The 22,762-nt window shown below is 36.0% G+C and overlaps 1 protein-coding gene across 3 annotated transcripts in view; it reads left to right on the top strand.

The window, feature by feature from the left end:
• The window catches only part of Slc44a5 (solute carrier family 44 member 5), a 267,031-nt gene that overhangs the window by 242,700 nt on the left and 1,569 nt on the right, over positions 1-22,762 (top strand). For 2 of the 3 annotated variants that reach the window (XM_048351605.1, XM_048351602.1), the window contains 12 exons: positions 3,445-3,576; positions 6,201-6,300; positions 8,757-8,849; positions 9,220-9,307; positions 9,771-10,033; positions 10,528-10,622; positions 13,076-13,179; positions 14,142-14,215; positions 14,811-14,881; positions 15,083-15,171; positions 16,432-16,516; positions 20,270-22,376. In XM_048351605.1, coding sequence (XP_048207562.1) covers positions 3,445-3,576; positions 6,201-6,300; positions 8,757-8,849; positions 9,220-9,307; positions 9,771-10,033; positions 10,528-10,622; positions 13,076-13,179; positions 14,142-14,215; positions 14,811-14,881; positions 15,083-15,171; positions 16,432-16,516; positions 20,270-20,391 — 1,316 coding nt within the window. In that variant the 3' untranslated portion in view covers positions 20,392-22,376. Of the gene's footprint in view, positions 1-3,444; positions 3,577-6,200; positions 6,301-8,756; positions 8,850-9,219; positions 9,308-9,770; positions 10,034-10,527; positions 10,623-13,075; positions 13,180-14,141; positions 14,216-14,810; positions 14,882-15,082; positions 15,172-16,431; positions 16,517-20,269; positions 22,377-22,762 lie in introns of those variants that run through there. The other variant, XM_048351603.1, reaches the window with a different exon arrangement.

Raw genomic sequence — 22,762 nt, 5'->3', positions numbered from 1 at the left:
TCCTCATTGTCCTCAAGGAGTTTCGAGTACATGGTTCAGGGCTTAGGTATTCTTCATCTGTTCTTTTAAAAACTACCTATGACTTTTACCTGGATATGTGGGTCTAATGGAGGAACTGTAAGAAGTGCCATCCTCTAAACAGAAACTCCACAGAAAGCTTTATGAAGTCTTATTTTTGTGTTCCTACTTGGAATTCAAACTAACTTGAGTTCTTTGCCACAAAAGAGTCTAAACCTGTTATTCAATCTCTCTTTAATTGCCATAAAAAGGAAAGAACAATAAAGGCTTCTATTGACTTTACTGCTTGTCCTGAGCAGCAACAGAAATCGGATGTTGGCTCTAGCATAACTTTGACAAAGGCAAGGGGAAAAAGATGGTCAATATATAAACAAGTACAGACAACACAATCAATTTCAGTTCACCATTGACTCCCTAGGTAGTGCTAACCCAGCAATTAATCATGTGGAAATTAAGCTTGGAGCTATTTATGGCAAGGAAATGTCCAATTAGGTTGGGAACTGTAAGTAAATAAGATTGAATGTGACTGACCTCTGCTACTATCTGAGACAATTGATTTTCTTTCTTCTCATGGGAAAATGACCATTGCCTACTGACAGTAGCCTTTTTAGTAGGGCACAAAGAATGTGAATGTGTCATAGTGAACAGGAAAAAAGCCACTCTATTTGTGGGCAGTTGTTTCATGCACAGCCATGGATCAATTTTCATGGAGGAGAAAAAGTTAAGGGAGGAAAATGGGAATGCTTCATAACTCTGTGATTTTGAGTTTGAAGAAGAAATACTCCCACATGCATTATATATATATATATACATATATATGGCATATATATACATATATATTAGGCACATATAAGAGGTTTATAGAGCAAATAAAGTGGTACTGAGGATACAATATAGTGTCAGCAGTAAAAATATAAACAAAACAAAAGCAGCATTGTTTCCCAGGCCATTAACAGGCAAGTGTTATACCATTGAGTATAGCTCTGCCTCCTAGCTGTAGAGTATGTCCTTTGAGAAGGTTCTTCTCTAAGAAGAAATTTGAGGTGGCAATGGAGTTAGCTAGTGGAAATGAGGGAAAAGTCCCAGACAGTGGGTCAAGATTGACCAATAGTCCCAAGTAAGAGTGAGTTTAAGAAATAGTGATAAGGCTGGGTGGATGTGTATACTAAATAAAGGAAACAAGAAGAGATAAGCATAGAACTTATGGACCCAGAGCCTTACAGGTTATTATGAGGCCTTTCTCTGAACGGAACAGGAAGAAATTGCAAGGCTTTGAATGGGGAAGAGCTGTGATGGGATGATTATTGTGGTTCCTGTGAAGAGAGTAGACTGTATTGTGGTGAGAGTAGAAGCAGAGACTGGTGAAGAGGTATTCCATGTGCCAAGTGAAGACCAAATGCAGGTGGTAGTAATGATGATAGATCTGCATGTTGTGAATGTAAAAGCAATTGTGTCCTAAGGGATTAAATGTAGCCCTGAGAGTGAGAATAAGAAGGACAATGATAGGGCTGGGATGTAGCTCCATGACAAAGCACTTGCCTAGCAAGCGCAACTTCCTGGGTTCGATCCCTAGTACCAAAGAAAACAAAAAAAAAAACAAAAAAAAAAACAAAGGAAGGAAAATGATTCCACACAAAAGTGACATGCATGCTATATAGTATAGAAAATGAACAAAGCAAACTTGCCCTCTACTGTTAAGTTAAAATGTATATAACTAGGACTGGGCATCAATGGCTCATACCTGTAGTCCTGCTCAGGAGACTGAGATCTGGTTATCGTGATTCCAAGCCAGCCTAAGTAGGGATATCCATGAGATTCTTATCTCCAGTTAACCACCAAGAGGCTGGAAGTAGAAGCTGTGGTTCAAGTGGTATAATGCTAACCTTGAGTTAAAAAAAAAAAAAAAAAAGGCCGAGGAACAACACTCAGGCCATGAGTTCAAGCCCCAGGTCCGGTGCACATACCAAGAAATAAAAATAAAAAATATACATAACTAAAATACCAAACTGTGGGCTCTCTCTCTTGACTTCCCCTCGCTTGGGGGGGAAGGGGCTTGTCCGCCCCTTCCTGGGTGGTCCATTACCGCTCACGAAGGAGCGATGGCCACGGGTAGCCTCGGTGGCGTGTGGTCGCAGGGTGCCCCAAAGCCGCCAAGAACGACATGGGTGCGTGGGTCCCTGGAGAAAACCTCTAGGGCTTCTGTTTATTCAAATGAGGAACCTCCCAAATATACTCCAAAGGCGGGCACAAGAGAGGGGCCCCTGATTGGTCCCAAGGAGCTGTCCCTCAAGTGATGTCAGACTTCCTTCTCTTCCGGTTAAAGACAGGAAGAGGAGGGACAGGCTGAGGTCAGCTGTGGCCCCTTAAAGGTGCAGCTGACCCCAACACCAAACAACCAGAAAATGAAATGATTCTTGAATGACCCAAGGTCTTTATACTTTCTTGGTAAGATATTCAATTTAGTCTTAAGCATGCAACCAAAATTCAAATATTATTATAAAAGTAGTGTAGTAGCTCCAAACTAGAAGAGGAAAATAGCATATAAGTAAGCAGAAACTGATAAAATTTTAAAAGTCAAGAATTGAAAAGAAAAACAACTGAAAGGAAAAGGCAAAAAGACAAAGTGGAACTTGAAAAGGAAAACAAGGTATCCATAAATACATCAGTAAATGTAAGGTCCATCCCTAGGCTCCATGTAGATGACCCACCCCCACCTCATTAAGTCTCCACCCAGTTACCTGGGTAAGCAGCAGACCTGGAGGCAGTTACCTCCCCTTCCCTAAGGTCACATCCTAATCCACCTGGCCACACCCCCTGCCTCTGCCCTAAATAAGGCAGTGCTGGGTGGGGGTCGCCCCTTCTCTCCCTTCTCTCCCTTCTCTCCTTTCTCTCCTTTCTCTCCTTTCTCTCCCTTCTCTCTGGCCATGCATCATCCTGGCCACAGGCCAGCAGTTCGGTAATAAACTTTTCTCTCCTGCCTGAATACCACGTGGCATTCTCCAGCTACCTACTTAAAAACCTAACAGTAAATACCTCAGTAAATTAAACATAAATGAATTACACTTGCTGATTAAAACATAGATATTGTCAGGCTAGATAAAAAATATATACATACAAATTTGAGATTTATGTCATTTATAAAAGTTACATTATACCTAATATATTTGAAAATGAAAGGGTTTAATTAAAAATCATTATCAATACTCATTAAACAAAAGAAAGCTCTAAAAGTTGTGTAATATGAGACAAAAGAGATTATAAAATCAAAAATTATTAGGACTAGAAGGTATCACATATAGACTATCAGATCAAAATAAAATATTCATTGTATAAGTATAAATCCTACTTTGCAAAAGTGATTATACTGATTGGTTTCCTATAGACTTGTGTGATAAATATATAACTTTTTTTTCTTTTCATTTCAAGGAATATGGTACTGTTACCATGAATACAAAAAACTTGAAGACAACCCAAATTCCTCATTAAGTGTTTATGACATTGGGATTCAGACTAATATTAGCATATATTTTCAACTGAAACAAACATGGTTCTCAATAAGTAAGTGGATTTTAAAGAAAGACCAATTTTTAAAATTTTAATAATGAGAAAGTGTCTTTTATCTGAGAGATATCTTAGACTATGCAACAAATGTATTGATAAATGTTCTTATCACTAATGTAATTACAGTTAAGTGCCTATAGACCATAGGAAATAAAAAAGTCATCGAGAAAAGCTTATTATATATCATGAGAAAATACTATTATACAAGATTTTCCAGCCATTTACTGTCAACTTAAAAAGGCTCAGTTGTGAATCTTTAGTGGAAACACTAACCAGATGCTAAGAAAGAGATTTACAAAGCAAATGTTTGATTTTTCAAACTTGTTTAAAAATAAGAAACAAGAGGGTTTTTTCATAGCAAGACAGTTAAACGATTTATTATAGCAATTGTAAAAAAAAAACTAGAAATCAATGTACTTACTGAAGTTTTTATTCAGATTACTGAATTAGTTAAGAGTAACATTAACAACTTTTAAAGCAAGATGATCTCAAAGACAATGTTAATCTTATATATCTCCAAAATGGTTTTATTATGGTATTCCTCATATTTTATAGTTTCATGTTCTTTAATCTAATAATTCATGTTCTTTAGTCTAATCATCTCTAATTATTTGATACTTTAATAAAAGTTATCATTGGCTTGGCATTAGTGGCTCATGTTTGTAATTCTAGTTACTTAGTAGGTTGAGATCTGAGGGTTGCAGTTTGAAGACAGCCTAAGTAGGAAAGTTCATGAGATAAGAATCTCATGGTGATGGAGATTCTTTTTTTGTTTGTTTTGTTTTTTGTTGCCAGACCTGGGGGGTAGACTCGGGGCCTGAGCACTGTCCCTGGCTTCTTTTTGCTCAAGGTTAGCACTCTGCCACTTGAGTCACAGCGCCACTTCTGGCTGTTTTCTATATATGTGGTGCTGGGGAATCAAACCCAGGACTTCATGTATATGAGTCAAGCACTCTTGCCACTAGGCCATATTCCCAGCCCTGTGATGGAGAGTCTTATCTCGAATTGTTCACACAAACAAAAAGCTAGTTGGAAGTTAGGTTGTGGCTGAAGTGGTGGAACACTATATTTAAGCACAAATCTCTGGCCCTGAGTTCAAGCTCCAGGACCTGTAGAAAAAGAAAAGAGAAGGGAAAAAACAGGAAGAAAAAAGGAAATAAATAAATAAATGAATGGAAGAAAGGAAGGAAGAAAGAAAAAGGCACAATATTGTTTAATTGATAACAATTCTAGTATATTAAACTTCGCAATTTTGGATTTGAATTCGTTGTCACAGAATAAATAACAAGTATATACACAGTTTAAAAGATCTAAATATAAGATGGTGTTTTACTAAGTTTCTCCCACATTTAATCTAGAGACTTTAACTGATGCATGAGTAATACCAGATGTGGTGTGCCAGTGGGATGAAATCAGGTTCATTGTAGATGTTTAGGCACAAATAGTACAGATATTTAGTAAGGAGACTGACTATAAGAGGCACTCCTTCATGTGGGAGGCTTTTTCCATCAAGTGTCTTTTTTTTTATGTTCAGGGTTTGTTATTAGTAACATCATATTATCTTCATGTTATAAGATCCTGACCTTTCCACATCTTAACATTTCTTAAAACAGACTGCATCTTTAAAATTATGAAATGGACATTTAGTAGTTTGTTTACTTTTCCTAAAAAAGTTTTTAGTAAAATAAAGATGTATGTTAGAGTCAAAGAAATACAACCATTGAGACTATGTGCTTTCAAAGTATAAATAAATTAAACTAATTCAGCTACGGGATGGAAAAAATGGACACAATCCTAGAATAGAAAAGGAGGTGTGTATTACAAGAATATAGAAATGGCTCCTCAAACTCAAAAGAGCGCAGAACAGCCAGACTCTCACTGACTTCTAGAAAAATCCAAAAGAACACAGGTTTCCTCTTTATTTCATTTCTTATTGTACATATATAGGTACTTCTTCCTTTCAAGATTTACTTTCTTCATATAAAGTTGGATTAGAAACAGTTGTTATAAGTTTGTATAATTTCCAGTCCAAGAATAAATCATATTTCCTTAGTTTTGATTCTGTCTAAGGATTTTATTGGCAAAATTGGTATGGGTTCATAATTCAATTCCATCAATATTGGCTATGTTTGGATGGAGTTCCAAAGTAAAACTATAGCACCGAACACCCTGCCCTTTCAGTCAGTGATGACTAAGAGGCATGGTGAGTAAAGTGAACAGCTTTAAAGTTTTCTTCTGATTGTATGTATTATATATGTAACTATAACCCCTCTGTACATCACCTTTACAATAAAATTGAAATTAAAAATGTCCTTCCTTCCTCCTGTAACTATTTTTTCAATTCTTACAAAACTCTGAAGTGCTATGTTATTACAAACATAAATCCTATCCAGATGAGCTCTTCAAGCTCTAGCTAATGGGTTTAGTCTGGATTTCGTAGCATTTCTTAGAGGTGTTGAAAATAAGATTCTAAGATTAACCTTGTGGGGTGATATTACTGCTTCGATTATGTTTCAGCCTTGACAGAAAAAGAAAATCGTGAAGCTGGGTCCTAACTTTTGAAACTTTGTTATTGTGATAGTATTTGTATTACAGACTGATACCCTTTTTCCTCTTCAAAGTGATAATATTCTGCATCCTTGAAGGGATTATCATCCTCCTGTTGATCTTCTTCAGGAAACGAATCCATGTTGCCATTATCCTGCTGAAGGAAGGGAGCAAGTAAGACCATTAATGTAGAAACCCAAACAATGCATGTAAATCTGTTAAATAAAATGGAGCATAGGATTACATGCCCATAATCCCAGCTATATCAGAGGCAGAGATAGGAAGAAGGACAGGTTAAGGCTAGCCCAGGCAAGAAAGGTTAGCAAAATTCCATCTCAACAAATAACTTGGGTGTGGTGATTCAAGCCATGATATCTGAGACTGGCCTTGGGAAAAACATGAGACCCTATTCAAAAATTAAATCAAATAAAAGGGCTGGGAGTGTGGTTCCAGTGATAAGATGCCTGCCTACCAAGTGAATTCAAACTCACTACTGAAAAACAGTTTTTAAAATATTTTTAAAAAATATTTGTTAGCCAGACACTGGTGGCTCATACCTGTAACTGTAGCTACTGTAGAGGCTGAGATCTGAGGAAAGTGGTTCAAAGCCAGTTTGGGCAAGAAAGTCCATGAGACTCTTACCTCTAGTTAACTACAAAAAGCCAGAAATGGAGCTATGGGCTCAAGTTAGTGCTAACCTTGAGCACCAAAGATCAAGGACAGCATACATAGACTTCAAGCCCCAGGACTGGCATACACACACAAAAAGACTTGCCACTTAATAGAAAGATGAACATCAATAAACCTTTAGCATTCACAAGTATTGTTTATCAATGGAAAAAAATAGGATAGACTGTCTATTTTTCTGCACTTTGGAACTGTAAGAATATGTTAGGACAATAACACACATAAAATAAGTAACACTGCTCTGTATAAATGTTAGCTCTATTCTATATTACAGTATTCTTATACTGGATTATATCTTAATGTTAATAATTAAGATAAATTTCAGTACTCTAAATCATCATTGTGTTATAGAACCAGTTCTGTGCAATTACCCTTTCTGTATGAGTGGCAATTTTTTCTAACAGGACCATTGATTGTAGCAGCACCAGAGTATACATTTTTTGTGTATAAAGCTCATAATTCTGGAATAGCAATATCAGAACAATTTTGATTTTTAACACTTCAGAAACTTCATGCTGGGAGACAATAGCACCTATGACTTCTAAGCCATTCTAAAATGTCACTTGAGGACAACACAACTAACTTTTAAATAATGCTTGAAAGATACAAGGGAAACATTCCTATAAAAGCAACCAACAATACTCTCTACTTAGGATGGTGGGAACTAAGTTGTTAAGGACCAAGAACCAAAATTATTTTTAATTGTCTTTCAGGAATCATAGCACAAGGTTTCCATGTTATTCATAATGGTGCCACCTGAAGACCGTGGTTTAAACAGTTAACAAGCTGTTTGTTAAACTCTCTTTTCCTCCCAACAACTGAAGCCCTAACATTATCCATTGAAAACTACATGTTTTGTAGATTGATTTCTTAAATAATATGTTATTGTACAGTTGACTGTAAGTTGCCTCACTTGATATGACCGTGTGTGTGTGTGTGTGTGTGTATGCGTGAGTGTGTGTGTGCGCGCATGTGTGTAGGGCCAGTACTACTGTGACAGGTTGATAGTTTGCCCAGGTTAAATTATTGCTGAAATAGATGACAATTAGGATGAAAGTATACCTAAGGATTCTCAGTGGTTCATTCACACTTTGTATGTAGAGACAGAAGAAAGATAGCATAGCTGAAATAATAAGATGAAGATAACAAATACAGCAGAAATGCAGCTGTCAATACCTTTACAGTGGTATTTTTCAGGGGCTATATAAAAAATATTGGGTTTGATCTAACATTATATATGAAACAAACATTTAAAAGAAGAAATGAAAAACAGCACAACTAGACTGATGGTACAAACTATTTCCTATGAGGAAACATCAAAGAAATGATTGTCCGGGAGAAAATTAAAAGGATAAAGAGTAACTTGAGTGATTGTTATAAGGAGAAAGTGACAAAGTAATTGTCTTTTCCCCATAAACTAGTTGAGGTAAATACAGAGTAGGCAGATAAGAACTTCCTAATATTTTGTTAAGAAAATGGAACTAGCTGTTATGTAAAAGTAAGTTCCCATCACCCAGTATCTTATAAGTGAGTTTCTATGGTTTAACATGTAATACTTGGGATCTTTAATTTTAAATGCCCAAGAATCTAAACAAAGGAAGAAATCTCTTGATTATAATGTGTCAAAAGTTTATGGAGAGAAATTACCAAAGAAAAGAGAATTAGGGGGCACTTTGGGAAGTAACAGTGGAAAACTACTCCAACTTAACTAAAAAAACTAAAACTGGAGAATATTTAAACTTATGTTAAAAAATTGAAATCTCTAAACTTATGTTGAAAAAATTGAAAAATCTGTTAGAATGATCAGTGAAAAATAATTAGTAATCATCATTATTATTAGAATAAATTCTAAGACATCTACTTCTCATAAACAAATATTGACTGAGAATGAAGATCTCTGAGTCTACCTTCATTTTGAATATAAACTATTTGTTTTATTTCAGAGCCATTGGATATATCCCTAGCACATTAATTTATCCACTTGTGACTTTCATTTTGCTCTCAATCTGCATTTCCTACTGGGCGGTTACAGCAATGTATCCTTTGATGATTGACTCTTGATACTTTTAATCTATAACTTTATTCATAAGCTAGGAGTTTTGTCCAGTGTTCTCTATTGTTCGGAAATGAAAAACATCTAGCCTTAAAAAAGTCAATGATGCCATTTTCCCTGAAAGACACCATGTGGTCTATTTGTTATATTTTTGTCTTTACATATGATACTTTGCAATAACCTAAGAAAATTCCTGTATATTTAATTGATTTTAGTGGGACTCAATATGACTGACGATTGTGACAGCAGGTATGTTAGAAGAATTTTGAAGTTAATCTTTCCATGGATTTCAATATTATCAACAGTTTTCCTTGTAAACTGTTAGCATATTATCCTTAATAGAGTTTTTTCAGTTTCTTGGCAACTTCAGGTGTTCCTGTATACAAAGTTGTAGTCCCAGATGGCAAATGCATACATGAAAATGAAACATGTGACCCTGAGGTAAGTAAGAGAAACTCTCCTTGATCTACTTTGATACAGGATTTTACTACATTTCATTTTGTGGTTGTGACTGTCATTGGGAAACAGATATGATACACTCACGTGAGAATAATGTGTGGGTTAGCAGTGAGCATTAAAAACAGGGAACAGAAGGGAAGGAAAGCACTCAGATATTCTAAACCATCTTGTACCCAAGAAGTTTGTATGAGTAACAAATAGAATAATAAATATGAAATTTATTAGTTAATAATGAGCATATATTTTAAAATGAGGTACTTTCTAGGGCTCATTATATATGCATGTGTGTATGTATATATCAATAGCAAATGACAGCAAATAAAAGTAACTGAAAAAGATAATGGAAAAAATAAGACAGACATACATATAGTTTGGTACTACCAAAGAGACAAAGGAATAACATTTAATATATTCTCCTGTGTTTTATTTCTTTTTCTGAGTGCAGATGTTCAATACAACTGAAGTTATCAAAAGTTGCCCTGGGGCTCTGTGTAACTTTGCTTTCTATGGCGGAATGACTCTGTACCATAAGTACATTCCTACCTTCCACATATATAATCTATTTCTCTTTCTCTGGCTTATAAACTTCATCATTTCATTGGGTCAATGTGCCCTTGCTGGTGCCTTTGCTACTTATTACTGGGCCATGAGAAAACCTGATGACATCCCACCACATCCACTTTTTACTGCATTTGGTCGAGCCATCCGGTAAGCCCTATGTTGAGCACTACAACCTTTTCTCAGTTATATACAGGGGGTTATATCTCCATCTTTGCTAATTAGTTCAAGTGACAAGATGCAAGTTAGCTGAAAGTATGATTCAAGATTCATGGTTCATCAGCTTGTCTGATTTCATGGGTACAATTTTACATTCCCTAGGCCAATATCCTTCTAAATTCCATAGGTTATTAGAAATGAGTTGGGGTACAGGAAGGGGCATTAAGGAAAGATTAAGAAATAATTTGGCTCTATAGCTCTGTTGCTCAGATTAAAAATCCTATTTTATGAGAATACACTATTCATTGACAAAAGCCATGGCAGATGTGTGTGGTTTAAACCTTCAATGGAGACCTTTGAGTTAGAGTGTAAAAGGTTCTTTTTTTTCAGCAGATCTCTTGTACCTTTGAAAATTGTTCAAGTTGCAACCTGTTACTTAACAATCAAATTACAGTAACTTTAATTCTCATTTTATCTTTGCCTAGGTATCATACAGGATCTCTAGCATATGGGGCATTAATCCTTGCAATAATTCAAACATTTAAAGCGACCCTAGAATACTTGGACCGTCGTATTAAGGGTAAGATTCTAGAACTGGAGTGAGGCACTCTGATTTCCTTGAAGAGAATAGAATATAGCCCAAGTGTGGGGAGTCCTGGTAACTGTAACTTGGCCTAGTAACGATGGAAACAGTCAAGTTTGGATATGTTTTTAAGGGCAACCCTAGAGGACTTGCTGAAGATTTTGGATATCAGGAGAAAGGGGCAACAGTAGTGAAGAGAGAAACAAATCTGGAAACAGCTGATGCAAATTTAAAATGACTAATGATTGTGCTTAGAGTGTTACAGCTGAGAAGCATGGCAATGTCAGATAAGCAGGTCTAAGTCTAGTGTTCAGGTCAGGCGAGGCTTAAACTTTAACGCCAAGTATCATTGGTGTAAGCCGTTATATATGATTCATACACTATATAAACAAACTAGCTCTGCTTATTATATATATATATTCTATATATAGTTTATATAGTACCTAATAATAGTCAAAACAGTCTTGAGAAGGAAAAGTCAGAGTGTGGGTCCTCACTTTAAAACTTAATGCAAAGGCAAGTACCAGCAGCCCATGACTGTAATCCTAGTTACTCAAGGTACTGAGTTCTGAGGATTGTAGTTCAAAGCCAGTCTGGAGAGAGACGTTTCATGAGATTCTCATCTCCAATTAACCACCAAAAGCCTGGAAGTGGAGTTATGGGCTCAAGTGGTAGAGTGCTAGCTTTAAGTGAAGCAACTCAGGGACAGTGTGCAGGCCCTGAGTTCTAGCCCCCAAACAGCACCAGAAAAGAAAAGAAAAAAAAAACACCAAAAATAAACAAAAACTTTAATGCAAAACTATGGCAAGAGGGTGGTAGTGATGTTAGCATAGACATACAGACATGGAATAGCCTTCATGAGACTATTGATGTGGAAAGGTCAGCCTTTTCAGTTTATAATGAGAGGAAATTTTAATATCTATATATAAAATCATGAAGTTGGACCTGTATCTAATATCAAAAGAAATTATCTCCAAAAGTACCAGTTCTAAACGTAAGGGCTAATATATTATAGAACTTTTAGAAGAAAACATAGGAAGAGGTCTTCATAATATTAGATTTGATGATAATTTCTTGGCCATCACACCACAAGAATAAGAAAAATAAGTCAATGCTGGATAATGGTGGTTCAAGCCTATAAAGGTAGATACTCAGGAGGCTGAGATCTGAGGATCTGGGGATCACAGTTCAAAGCCAGCCCATCCAGGAAAGTCTGTGAGACTCATATCTCCAGTAAATTGCCAAAATAGGACTCAGAAGTGGAGCTGTAGCTCAAGTGGTGGAACACTATCCTTGAGCTGCAAGTTCAAGGACAGCTCAGACCCTGAGTTTAAGCCCCAACTCTGGCATAAAAAATGTTGAAAAAAGTGAATGAAAAATAAGAATGAATACCCATGCAATGGTAAAGAACATTCTGCAAATAATGTGCCAAATGACCTTACCAGAATAAATCTTGAAAACTTCTACAACTCAACAGCAATAAATAAACAAACAAACAAATAAAATCGATTCAAAATGGGCAAATTTCAGTGGAAATCTGAGGGTTGATATATAAATGACACAAAAATACACAAAAAAGGTGAAAAATATTACTAGTCACTAGAAAAATGAAAACTAAAACCATAATGAGATAGCTCTTGATATCCATTAAAATGGCTATCAAAAGAACAAACAAAAGTATGTTGTCAAGAATATAGAGAAATTAGGTCCTAAAAAAGAGTGTAAAAGTGTCTAATCACTGTGAAAACTGTGAAGTTCTTCAAAAGAGGAAAATTTAGAATTTCAATTGACTCTGTAATTCTACTTCTTAGATTTATATTCAAATGAGTTAGAAGTAGGGATTCAAACAGATATTCATGACACCATTATTTTTAATATATTTGCATTGAAGCTGTTGTACAAATAGTTGACATTTAACAAAGCAGTTTATGAATACAGTTTATGAAGTACTTTATGAATCAGTGTCATTATTCTTAATATCCAAAAAGTGAAAACAATTCAAATTTCTATTAACTGGTAAGTAGAAAAACATATTACATACATACTTTAAAATATTAAACTTTAAGAACAATAGAATGATCAGCCTTTAAAACATATTCTAGGCAAAATAAGCAGATACAACAGCACTTTTTCTCGTTCCATTTACATAAGGTACCTGGGAAGGCAAATTCACATATACAAATAATAATAGAGATTGCAGAGGTTATTGGAAGGGGACAGCTATTGAATAAATATAGAATTTCTATTTTGAGATGATAATAAAGTTCTGAAAATGCATAGTGATAATTGCACAACATTGCACGTGCACTTGACATCAGTGAATAATGGAAAATTTAATACTATACATATTTTACCACTAAAACTTTAAAGCTTACTCAGAATACTTTGTTATTATTTTTTAATCATATAACTCAGTTGCAAATCATTCGTTTAAATGCTTTCTTCTATAGATGCCCATAACATCTTTGCTAAATTCTTACAATGCTGTCTGAGGTGCTGTTTCTGGTGTTTAGAAAACATGGTGAAGTTCTTAAACAGAAATGCCTACATCATGGTAAGCATACTTTTTAAAAAATCATGTCTACATTGCTCTTTCTAAAGTGCTCTTATATCCTACAGCTGAATTTATCAACATATTCATGTAAGGATCTGTTAACCATCACATGACAGGATTCTACTTTCCTATTTGAGATATTATGCCTTTTCTGAGGATATAAATATCATTTGCATTGGAAAATTTAAAATTTGCTGGATGGAAGATGGTTATATGTCTTTGACCATTTAGTGAAGACAAATCTCATTTAATCTGTATTTCACTCAGCAGAAATTATCTTCCTAATTTGGGGATTTACATAATTTCGAGGAACGATCTGATCCTTTCTATGAACCTTGTATTAAAATATGTTGGCATTGAAAATGCTTGACTAAATTTATTTGCATTTCCTTTGGGAATCTGGAGACTTCTAAAAAGATTTTTTTTTAAAATATGGGATCCAGAAATATATCTCTCTTAAAATTTAGAAGATAACAACCTGGAGAAATGATTCCAATACTCAAATATCACACAGATTCAAATGTTCCTTAATTTATCTACAGTGGTAGTATTGCTTTCTGAGCCTTTTAGTCAATAAATTAAGTGTAGTAAAAGGTCATCAATTTCTTTAAGAATAAGTTTTGATGGGGGAGGTAAACAATATTTAACCCATTTAGCACTATTCTCTAGCAAAGACAAACGCTTTACTTAAACCTTGAGAAGAAGCTGTACTTCTCTTTGAGGCTGCTAATCCACGAGTTCAGGGACATAGCACAGGTAAAAATCACTTTTAGTGTCAGTGCCCCTTGTAGTTGTGCAGAGTTGAGGATACACAGCTCACAAGCCTTCCATGAACTAAAATGATGGGAAGAGAAGGGGAAATTAGTATGAATGACAGGAATAAATTTTTTGTTGTTGCTGAATTGCCTTTTGATTTTGTCAAAGTATTCTACTGACACAAGATTACTAACTGTCGGTCTCAGATTGCACTGTATGGCAAAAACTTCTGCAGGTCAGCAAGAGATGCTTTCAATCTGCTGATGAGAAACATTTTAAAGTAAGTAATGAAGGTGAAGACTGAAATAGACAATTCGGTGACTCTCGCACATTATATCTTTTACAAATTGTCATTTGTAATATTATTGTTTAATTGGTTTAAACATTTTCTCATCTCATTCTGTTTCATATCTTAGAATTGTCCCTATCAGCTGCCTAGATTTTACACCTATTGGCATTTATTCACTTTTATTATCCCGTCTATTTAAAAATTCCCTAGATAAATCACATTTTCCTCTTTAGAGGATGTTGGCCATTCCTGCTTTCCCAAATTGGTGGAAACTGAGTAGATAAAATCAGAGCTAGCATCCACAGGATACAGGATGTCTGCTAGCCTTGAAGCAGAAGGTAGAGGCCAATCCTTCCATGAATAAACCTAGCAGCCCTATGATGCCATCTTCTGTTTACTTCATTAAAAATAAGTCAGAACCTAATACTTGGGTTTGACTTACATTTCTTGCATTTACCAACTGCCAAATACAATGCCAGCTAAAGCACATCAAAATGGATCCATGAAGTATTTACTCAAATAAATTTCAAGTAGCAAAAGCATTTCAGACACAAAATTATACTTTCTTTTTTTCTCTAATACTCAGAGTTGCGGTTACAGATGAAGTTACAAACTTTGTATTACTCCTGGGGAAAATTCTAGTTTCTGGCTTTATAGGTAAGATATTCTATATATTTTACACCTATTGGCATTTGTTCACTTTTATTAAATCATCTGCTCAAATATTCCCTAATAAATCACATTATTCAAAGTAAAATTAGTAAAAAGATGAAAATATACTAAACAAAATTGATTTACTACAGAAAGCTCTATGTCTCTGCAAATGCATCATGGATGTGCTTTGCCTTTCCCATGCAGGAATTCTGGCCTTCTTGCTCTTCACAGAAAGGTTGCCAATGGTCGCGTATGAACCAACATCATTAAATTACTACTGGGTCCCTTTGGTGGTAAGATCCTGGGGTCTTAGTCAGTACAGAGTGTTGTAACAAAAATGTTATAGAGTGGGTGGCTTGAATAATAGGAATTTATTCTCTTGGTCTTGAAAGCTTGGAAGTTCAAGATGGAAGCCCTAATTGTTCAGTTCTGGATAAGACTGTCTTCCTGCTAAGCAGAGGGTTCTGTTGCTATTTCAAATATTCTGGTGGAAAGAAGATGATTCTCCTTGTAAGAGCACTAATCCTTCCAGGAAGACATTACCCTGGTGACATTCAATTTTAATCTCACTGGGGATTAAGATTTCAATGTAAGAATTTAGGGTGATGCAATTGATTCCATAGAAGTTGAGTATTGATTCTGCTTTATCAGAGAGGGTAAAATTGTTTTTTTTTTAAGCAAACAGAAAATAGTAAGAATACTAATGGCAGTTAATATCATTGGTCTTACTCAGGTAAGACCAATTGGTCCTGATTTAGTAACTGGGTTCCTTGGAAACAACTGCTCAGGTAGAGGATTTCATGCAGGTTTATTAGTAATCCTTCCCTGAATTATATCTGGATTATATTATATAAGGAAGCAAGGAGTGCAGCAGAAAAGCTGACCCATACTGTGGTTAGAGCTGAGGCTTCAAACATAATTATAGGAAATTCTGGCAAAGGAGCGGACTTTTTAAATTTTACTATGCAGCTGTTAGCCACGATCTGACCTTCCGATGGTGGCTTAACCTACAGTGACATGGTTCCTTGCATGGAGGGCATTTCCTAATCAGGGAAGCAGCTGAATCATCATCAGACCACATTCTCTACCACTGTGGATGGACTGGACCAGGCAGCTGGAGGAACACTGGGTGAAGCCTTGCAATATCTGTTACACTAGATTAGCTCTCTTAATCTAAAAAACAACTGCTGCGCTCACTCCCCTGTTACCTATTGCCAATTTAAGAAAGGAAACACAGAGAAACTTAAGTCACTGTTGAATGCCTGAGCTACAATTCAAACTCAGGCAGTATATGTTCTTAACCCCTTTTGTTTCACCACTTTGATATGGATAGAATTAAGGGGAGATGTGTTTTCTATGCATTGAGAACTAGCACTAAGAAATGGGCAGGTAATTTAGAATATATTCTAAATGTTCTAATCTTAGGACAAAGCACACGAAAGCATGATCATTCAGTATTTTGATCTGTGTCTCAAAGCTTTCTAGTCATGGCTTTTGTTTAAATTTTGAGGATAGTCAATGATGTGTTGGTTCTTCTCTTTACCCATTTGCAGACTGTCATTGTTGGATCGTACCTAATTGCGCATGGGTTCTTCAGTGTCTATGCAATGTGTGTTGAGACAATTTTTGTCTGCTTCTGTAAGTATTCAACATGCACATTTCCCCCTTTCTGTGGATAACTGAAAGATGAGAAAGCTTATCTGGCTTGTGTATATTCCATCAGCTGGCTACAATCACAACTAGGATTTATTCAGAAGGAGACATTATTTATTTGATGTTCTTTAATCTTTAACTGCTAACAAATAAGCCAGAGGGAAGGAGACAAATCATTCATGATCTCTCTTTTATGAGAAATGTAAAGACTCAAACTCAGAAACAAAGAGCAGAAAAACAGTAACCAGGATCAGAGAGGTAAATAAAATGAGATGTTGATCAAATGGCACAAACTCAAAAACGAGTCTTGACAGCTAATGCACAGCATGATATAGGCAATAACAGTTTAAAATCTGATGTGAAAGGTCTTGAGTGTTTGTACTACATACAACAAATACCAGCTATGGAAGGTGATTATATGCTAATTAACAACTAGCAATTATCTCATAGTATAAGTACATATCAAAATTTTATGTAGCTTAAATACACACAATTCTGTTAACTTTACTTCAATAAGTCTGGAGGAAACTAATATCTCTATGAAGTTATAAGGAAAACAAAATCATACACACACATATACATACAAACACACACACACACACAAATGTAACAACTGAAAGAAGAGAGTTTGTACCGTACAAAGCGTACAAAAGAGTCAGTTACTAAAGTAAGCCTTGGGCTCTATTGCATTGTGCTAGGATGAAATTATGTTTTTTTTAATTTCCTTTTATTTTTATGTTATTAAGGCTTGAACCTTGTGCCTCTTGCTTTCTCTGCTTTTTCACTCAACGCTGGTAGTTAAACACTTGGGCCACATTTCCAGTACTGCCTTTTTACTGGTTTATGGCATGTAAAGAGTCCAGTGAGTTGTCTTCCAGTGTGGACTGTGAGCCAGGAGTCTCAAATCTCAACTTCTTGAGCAGCTGAGATTATAGGTGTGAGCTACCAGAGCTCAACTATTTTTTTTTAAGAAAGAATTCTTAATGTTCTCCTATTTGTAAGCATGGTGGGCTTCTATAGTGACTGTACTTCTTTAGCTAGGTTTGAAGAACTCTCCTACCATTTTTTCTAAAGCCAAGCTAATCATAGTTTCAAAGCCACATAAGGCCAGTTGACACTACATAACCTGATGACAGATGAATAGGATTCAAAGAAGAGCATGCCTAGGAAGTGGCTGGATCAAGTGAGACATTTAAGAGTTTAAACTCTTCTTTAGAAAAGTTTTCATCACTGACCTAGACACTGCCGCTATGGGACATACTTGACAGATGTTTTATCTTAGCACCTCAGCTAGAATAGTCTGGAGAATCTGCCAGGACTTTAATCTGACCTTTTCCTTCAGTGACATCTCTTCAGCAGTCCTAGAGAAGGTAAGGTAAGCAGGTAAAAGCCCATTAGTCATACTGCTCTGCACCCTGAAAGTTTATTTTTCTGGCACCTGGTTTTTCAGAGAAGCAGAGAGGCAGGGAAAAAAAATCTCATTTTCTGGGCTGTGAACACGATTCAAATAGCAGAGAACCTGCCTAGCAAGTGCTTGGCTTCAAACCATAGTACTATCCTATACCCCCTCCCCCCAAAAAAGAATCATTCTCTTTACAGCATTACTGAGCCAATCCACTTGTAGAAAACCTACAGGTTATTTTTTAACAAGGAGACAGATGCAAAAAAAAAAATCCCCTTGAAAATGGTCTGACTGTATTTTTCTTTCTGAATATGTTTAAATCTTCCAGTAAGTGGACAAAGAAATCAAAGAAATGGAGCTGGGATATTTAATCTTTTTCCTGGCTGCTTGGTGTTTTATTTTTGATTTTTTAAAAAAGTAAACACATGTTTAGGAATTACCATGTGAATAAATCTCTATCTGGCTATGGGGTGGACATAGGCACACAGACACCAACAAGTCCCTAGAACAAGTGACGGTGAGCTCTGGATGCTGATGTGCTTCTTTCACCCCCAGTGCTCCTCGTGGAACAACATGAAGAGATCACTCTGTGATGCATGCTGCTTACTCTTATAGCCGGGAATTTTTCTTTTCCAAAATTTAAAACATCCCAAACCTAATAGCTTCTAGTCTTTGAGAACATAAGCTAATACTGTCCATTTCAAATTTGGCAGTGGATTTTTTTTTTAATTTGGCCAACAAGAAATGTTTCTTGATAATAAAAATCAAGGGAAGGGCTGGGGATATGGCCTAGTGGGTAGAGTGCTTGCCTTGAGTACATGAAGCCCTGGGTTCAATTCCCCAGCACCGCATATACAGAAAATGGCCAGAAGTGGTGCTGTGGCTCAAGTGGCAGAGTGCTAGCCTTGAGCAAAAAGAAGCCAGGGACAGTGCTCAGGCCCTGAGTCCAAGGCCCAGGACTGGCAAAAAAAAAAAAAAAAAGCAAGGGAAGCTACGTGATGTTTCCCTCCCCTCCCTGGCTTCTATGACTAGCAACATCATACTTTGCAGAACATTCTTTGTCAGTAATTCTAAGCCACATTCTGTTAGTGTAGAGCCAGAATTTTTGACTTTTTATATATCTTTTGATAACTATTTTCTTCGTTCCCAGAAAACTTGATGTTTTTTTAAAAGTCAGCCAATTGTAAACACTTCATTTACAGATATACCTATATTTTTAACAGTATAAGTCAATGATTCTCCTGATGGGAGAATATAATCATTACAAATAGTTATTAATGTGAAAAAACAGACTTCCTATCAGTATCAATGATGATACAGACATATGTATAATCTATAGCAACAACAACAAAAATAGGTGTTCAATATTTATCATGTTCTCCCCTGAGCTTTTCATTTTGTATATGAGAAAGCCATTGTGAGATCTAATGTGAAACTCAAATCAGCAATCCATTTATTCCTAATCGAGTATAGATACTGTCTTCTATGAATCATATGTCCTTGATAGAAATAAAATGCCATGAAAAGATTTTGTTTCTTAGTATGGTTCTGGACTTTCCCTCCTAGCAGGAGGCTCAGTGAATACTAGCCTAAGCACAGCAGGAAGGTCCATTCACACATTATAGAAAGTCAGACAACACTGGTATTTGTTTTTTAGTATAACAATCTGAGGCATCCCATAAGGGTGGAGGGCGGGACAAATTGATGAGAACTGGACTAGATGTCCATGGTTGTGTCCTCATCTCTTCCTCACTGCCTCAGAGCCTACGCTTTAGCAGAATCCTGTTACATCCCTGTGCCTCAGCTTCTTCCCCTGTGTGGACTATCACTAAACATCACTTTAAACAAGTAGAGTTTGTGTACACCGGTAACCCAGCACTTAGGAGACTGAGACAGAAAGATCACAAGTTGGAGGCCAGCTTGGACTATGTATTACCAACAACAAGCACAAGGAGATTTGAAGGCCTGAGATCCAGTGAATGTACATTGATCACAGAATTAGCACACATGTTATTCACCTCCATCACTAAGAGTATGCCAAGTTTATACTTTCCTGAAATAAGCTGTCAGAAGATTTAACTGGGGGACATGGAAGATCTTTAAGTAAACCTCACTGGGAGAGGGAGGAGCCAGTAGAAAGGGATGGTGCTTCCTGCCAGAAGTTTGGGCATCTTGCCTTGTCGAATGTCAGCAACTGAATTGCACTTATTTGTCTTCTCTTTGGTTTTCTAACCCTGGTTTCTCTGATTTTCTTCCCCTGTTCAACTCTGCCATATATAAAAATGCGTTTGATTGTTCTGTGGCTATTTGCTGCTTTTGCACTGCTGCCTATACAGGTGAAGATCTGGAAAGAAATGATGGATCTGTGGAAAAACCTTACTTCATAACCCCTAACCTTCATGGGATTCTGACCAAGAAGCAACCAGTTCCCCAGAAGCAGAAAGTTTCCCAGGAGTAAAGCTCCCAACCGTGCCACTTCCTTAGCTGAACTTATGTAAATTAGCTCCATTGTCATCTGAAAAATGTTGCTATCGAGAATTTGAACTTTCTGTGCTACTTCTAAACAATTAGCACAGAAACTGAGGTGTGCCAACTGAGGTACTGGATTTGGATAGCAATAGCTTGGGTGAAGTTGTAATACTTTATAGTCTGGTTCCCACTGAAGAGCAAAGTGTTCATGCAGAACATTTTTTAAAACCGAGTGCTGAACGTGTTTAATAACTTTTATAAGTCAGTGTGCTGTTTCCATTGGGGCACTTTGATAGCCTATCTTTTTATAAGTGTATATTTGTAAAGGAAATTTCAGGCAATTTTTGAAGACACTATAAATGTGTAATCAACTAGCCATAAAATATTGAGTTATAATTAACCAGCATATGGTACTAACATTGTAAATATGGTGCTATGGTTATATTTATACTGTTCAAGCTGGTGGACAACTCTCTAAACTGTGATTAAACTTTATTAACCGCTCACTTGAAAGAGCATTTCAGTGAGTGAATTGAGTCCATAACAGACATCCAGATATTAATATCACACATGGTCTGCAGAGGGCAGCACTAGTAAAACTTATCTTGGAACTTTCATAGTCCATTTAGTTCTAATGTCATGACATTTATACTGAAGTTCAATCTGAGCTCTGGAATCTATCATTTCCAAAATATGAACTTCTAGCCACCATGGGAATGTTCTGATGCTGCCACCCAGAATCTGAATTTTCACTCACACCACATAGAAGTGAGTTATGAATCTGTTTCCAAAGTGTGATTTTTTTCTTTTACAGAACATACCTATTTCTAGATTAAAGTATGAGGTTTTTGTTCTACAAAAAATAGTTCAACTTTTCATGAGAGAAGAGAAGAGATAAGAAAGACACTTCAGATCTTTCCTTATGGAAACAGACTGTTGTCCCTCATCTGGTGGGATATCCTTTAGGCTAGGACCTCCTTCCCCCAGTGCTTAAGAGGAAAGTTGTCACCACCTTCCTCTGCTATAGGCCAGGGTAACATGCTGATTTCTGTTAGCCTAAAATCTTGCATGACAGAACAAAGCATGGAGCCATCTCTCATATTCTTTTCCTCTGCAGTCCTTGTGTGCAAATGTGTGTGACAATATGGATTAACAGTGTAAAGCTGTACCTCAAGAAAGGAGCACTGAGTCAGTTACCATGCTCTTGCTTTGATACTAAATGTGAATATAATATTATCTATGTGTTGATCAAAGAGCATGTTGCTTTAACCTGTTGATCTGAATAGGATTCACACATCCAAGAAGAGAGTTAGAAATGCATTATTGTCTTATAAATCAATTGTAAATACAGATTTATTCAACTATCCTGACATGTAGGAACTTATATGCAGACTAAGTTCATGACAGCTTAATAGCAAGAATAGGGGAGATTTTTCAAATTAATTGATTTTAATAATGACTATCAACTTGTTCTTAACTTATTTTCTAGAGGCTACTATAGTCAAAAGCACCACTGGATTCACATCTTGGCAAAGAGCTTTCTCCTTTCTTGTTCTCCTTGAAGCATAATACAGGGAAGAGTGGTGACACATTTTTTCTAGATTTTTATTAGAAAGAGTCTCAACAAAAATTCAGTAGTCTCTACTGTGAAGTTGCTATAAATATAGATGCTTATGTCCTAGCAAGAAATTCTGATGTATTATGTATTCATGTGGACTACTGTGTGAATTACTACAAAATTCTCTCTTGATTCTCAGACACATAAAAGATGGGAAATCAGTTGAATAAAATAACAATCAGCATGTGAGAAATTAGTTACCTGTTTGACTATATTATGGCTTATTCTTCGTCAGAAGAAAATAATCTCCATTTACTACTTCTGTGTGTAATTAAAATCATAGTCAAAATAAGCATTACTTTTGAGCAGAAATTTTGTAGCCATTTTCTTACACAGCAATTAAACTAATAACTGTGTAATAACAGAGCAATATTCTCAAAACTTGACAGTTGAAGGATTTGAAATACTGTATGTGGCAACTTTTAAAAAGTGTTTTCAAGGGTGTTGACAAAACAAGAGCAATGTTGGACCAATATAGTAATTCATAAAGTAAATTTGGCAAAAGAAGGTAAAAGTTATTTCCTCCATCAAGCTGTTGAGAGACAGGCAATGCTGGAAGAATCTGACCTGGTACCCAGAATGAGATTATTTTACTGATGTAATAACAAGGGCTGATTATTTTCTCATAGCTATGTTTACAATAATGTAGATGCCAAACTGTGCAGCTTGTTAAAATAAAGCGCTATTTGGAATTGTTGTAATGCAAGTATGCAGCAGATGGCGATCTTACTTCTCTTACAGT

This window comes from Perognathus longimembris, chromosome 7 (genome assembly GCF_023159225.1).
Source record: "Perognathus longimembris pacificus isolate PPM17 chromosome 7, ASM2315922v1, whole genome shotgun sequence".
Taxonomy (NCBI): Eukaryota; Metazoa; Chordata; class Mammalia; order Rodentia; family Heteromyidae; genus Perognathus; species Perognathus longimembris.
This window is presented reverse-complemented; position numbering and strand designations above follow the sequence as displayed.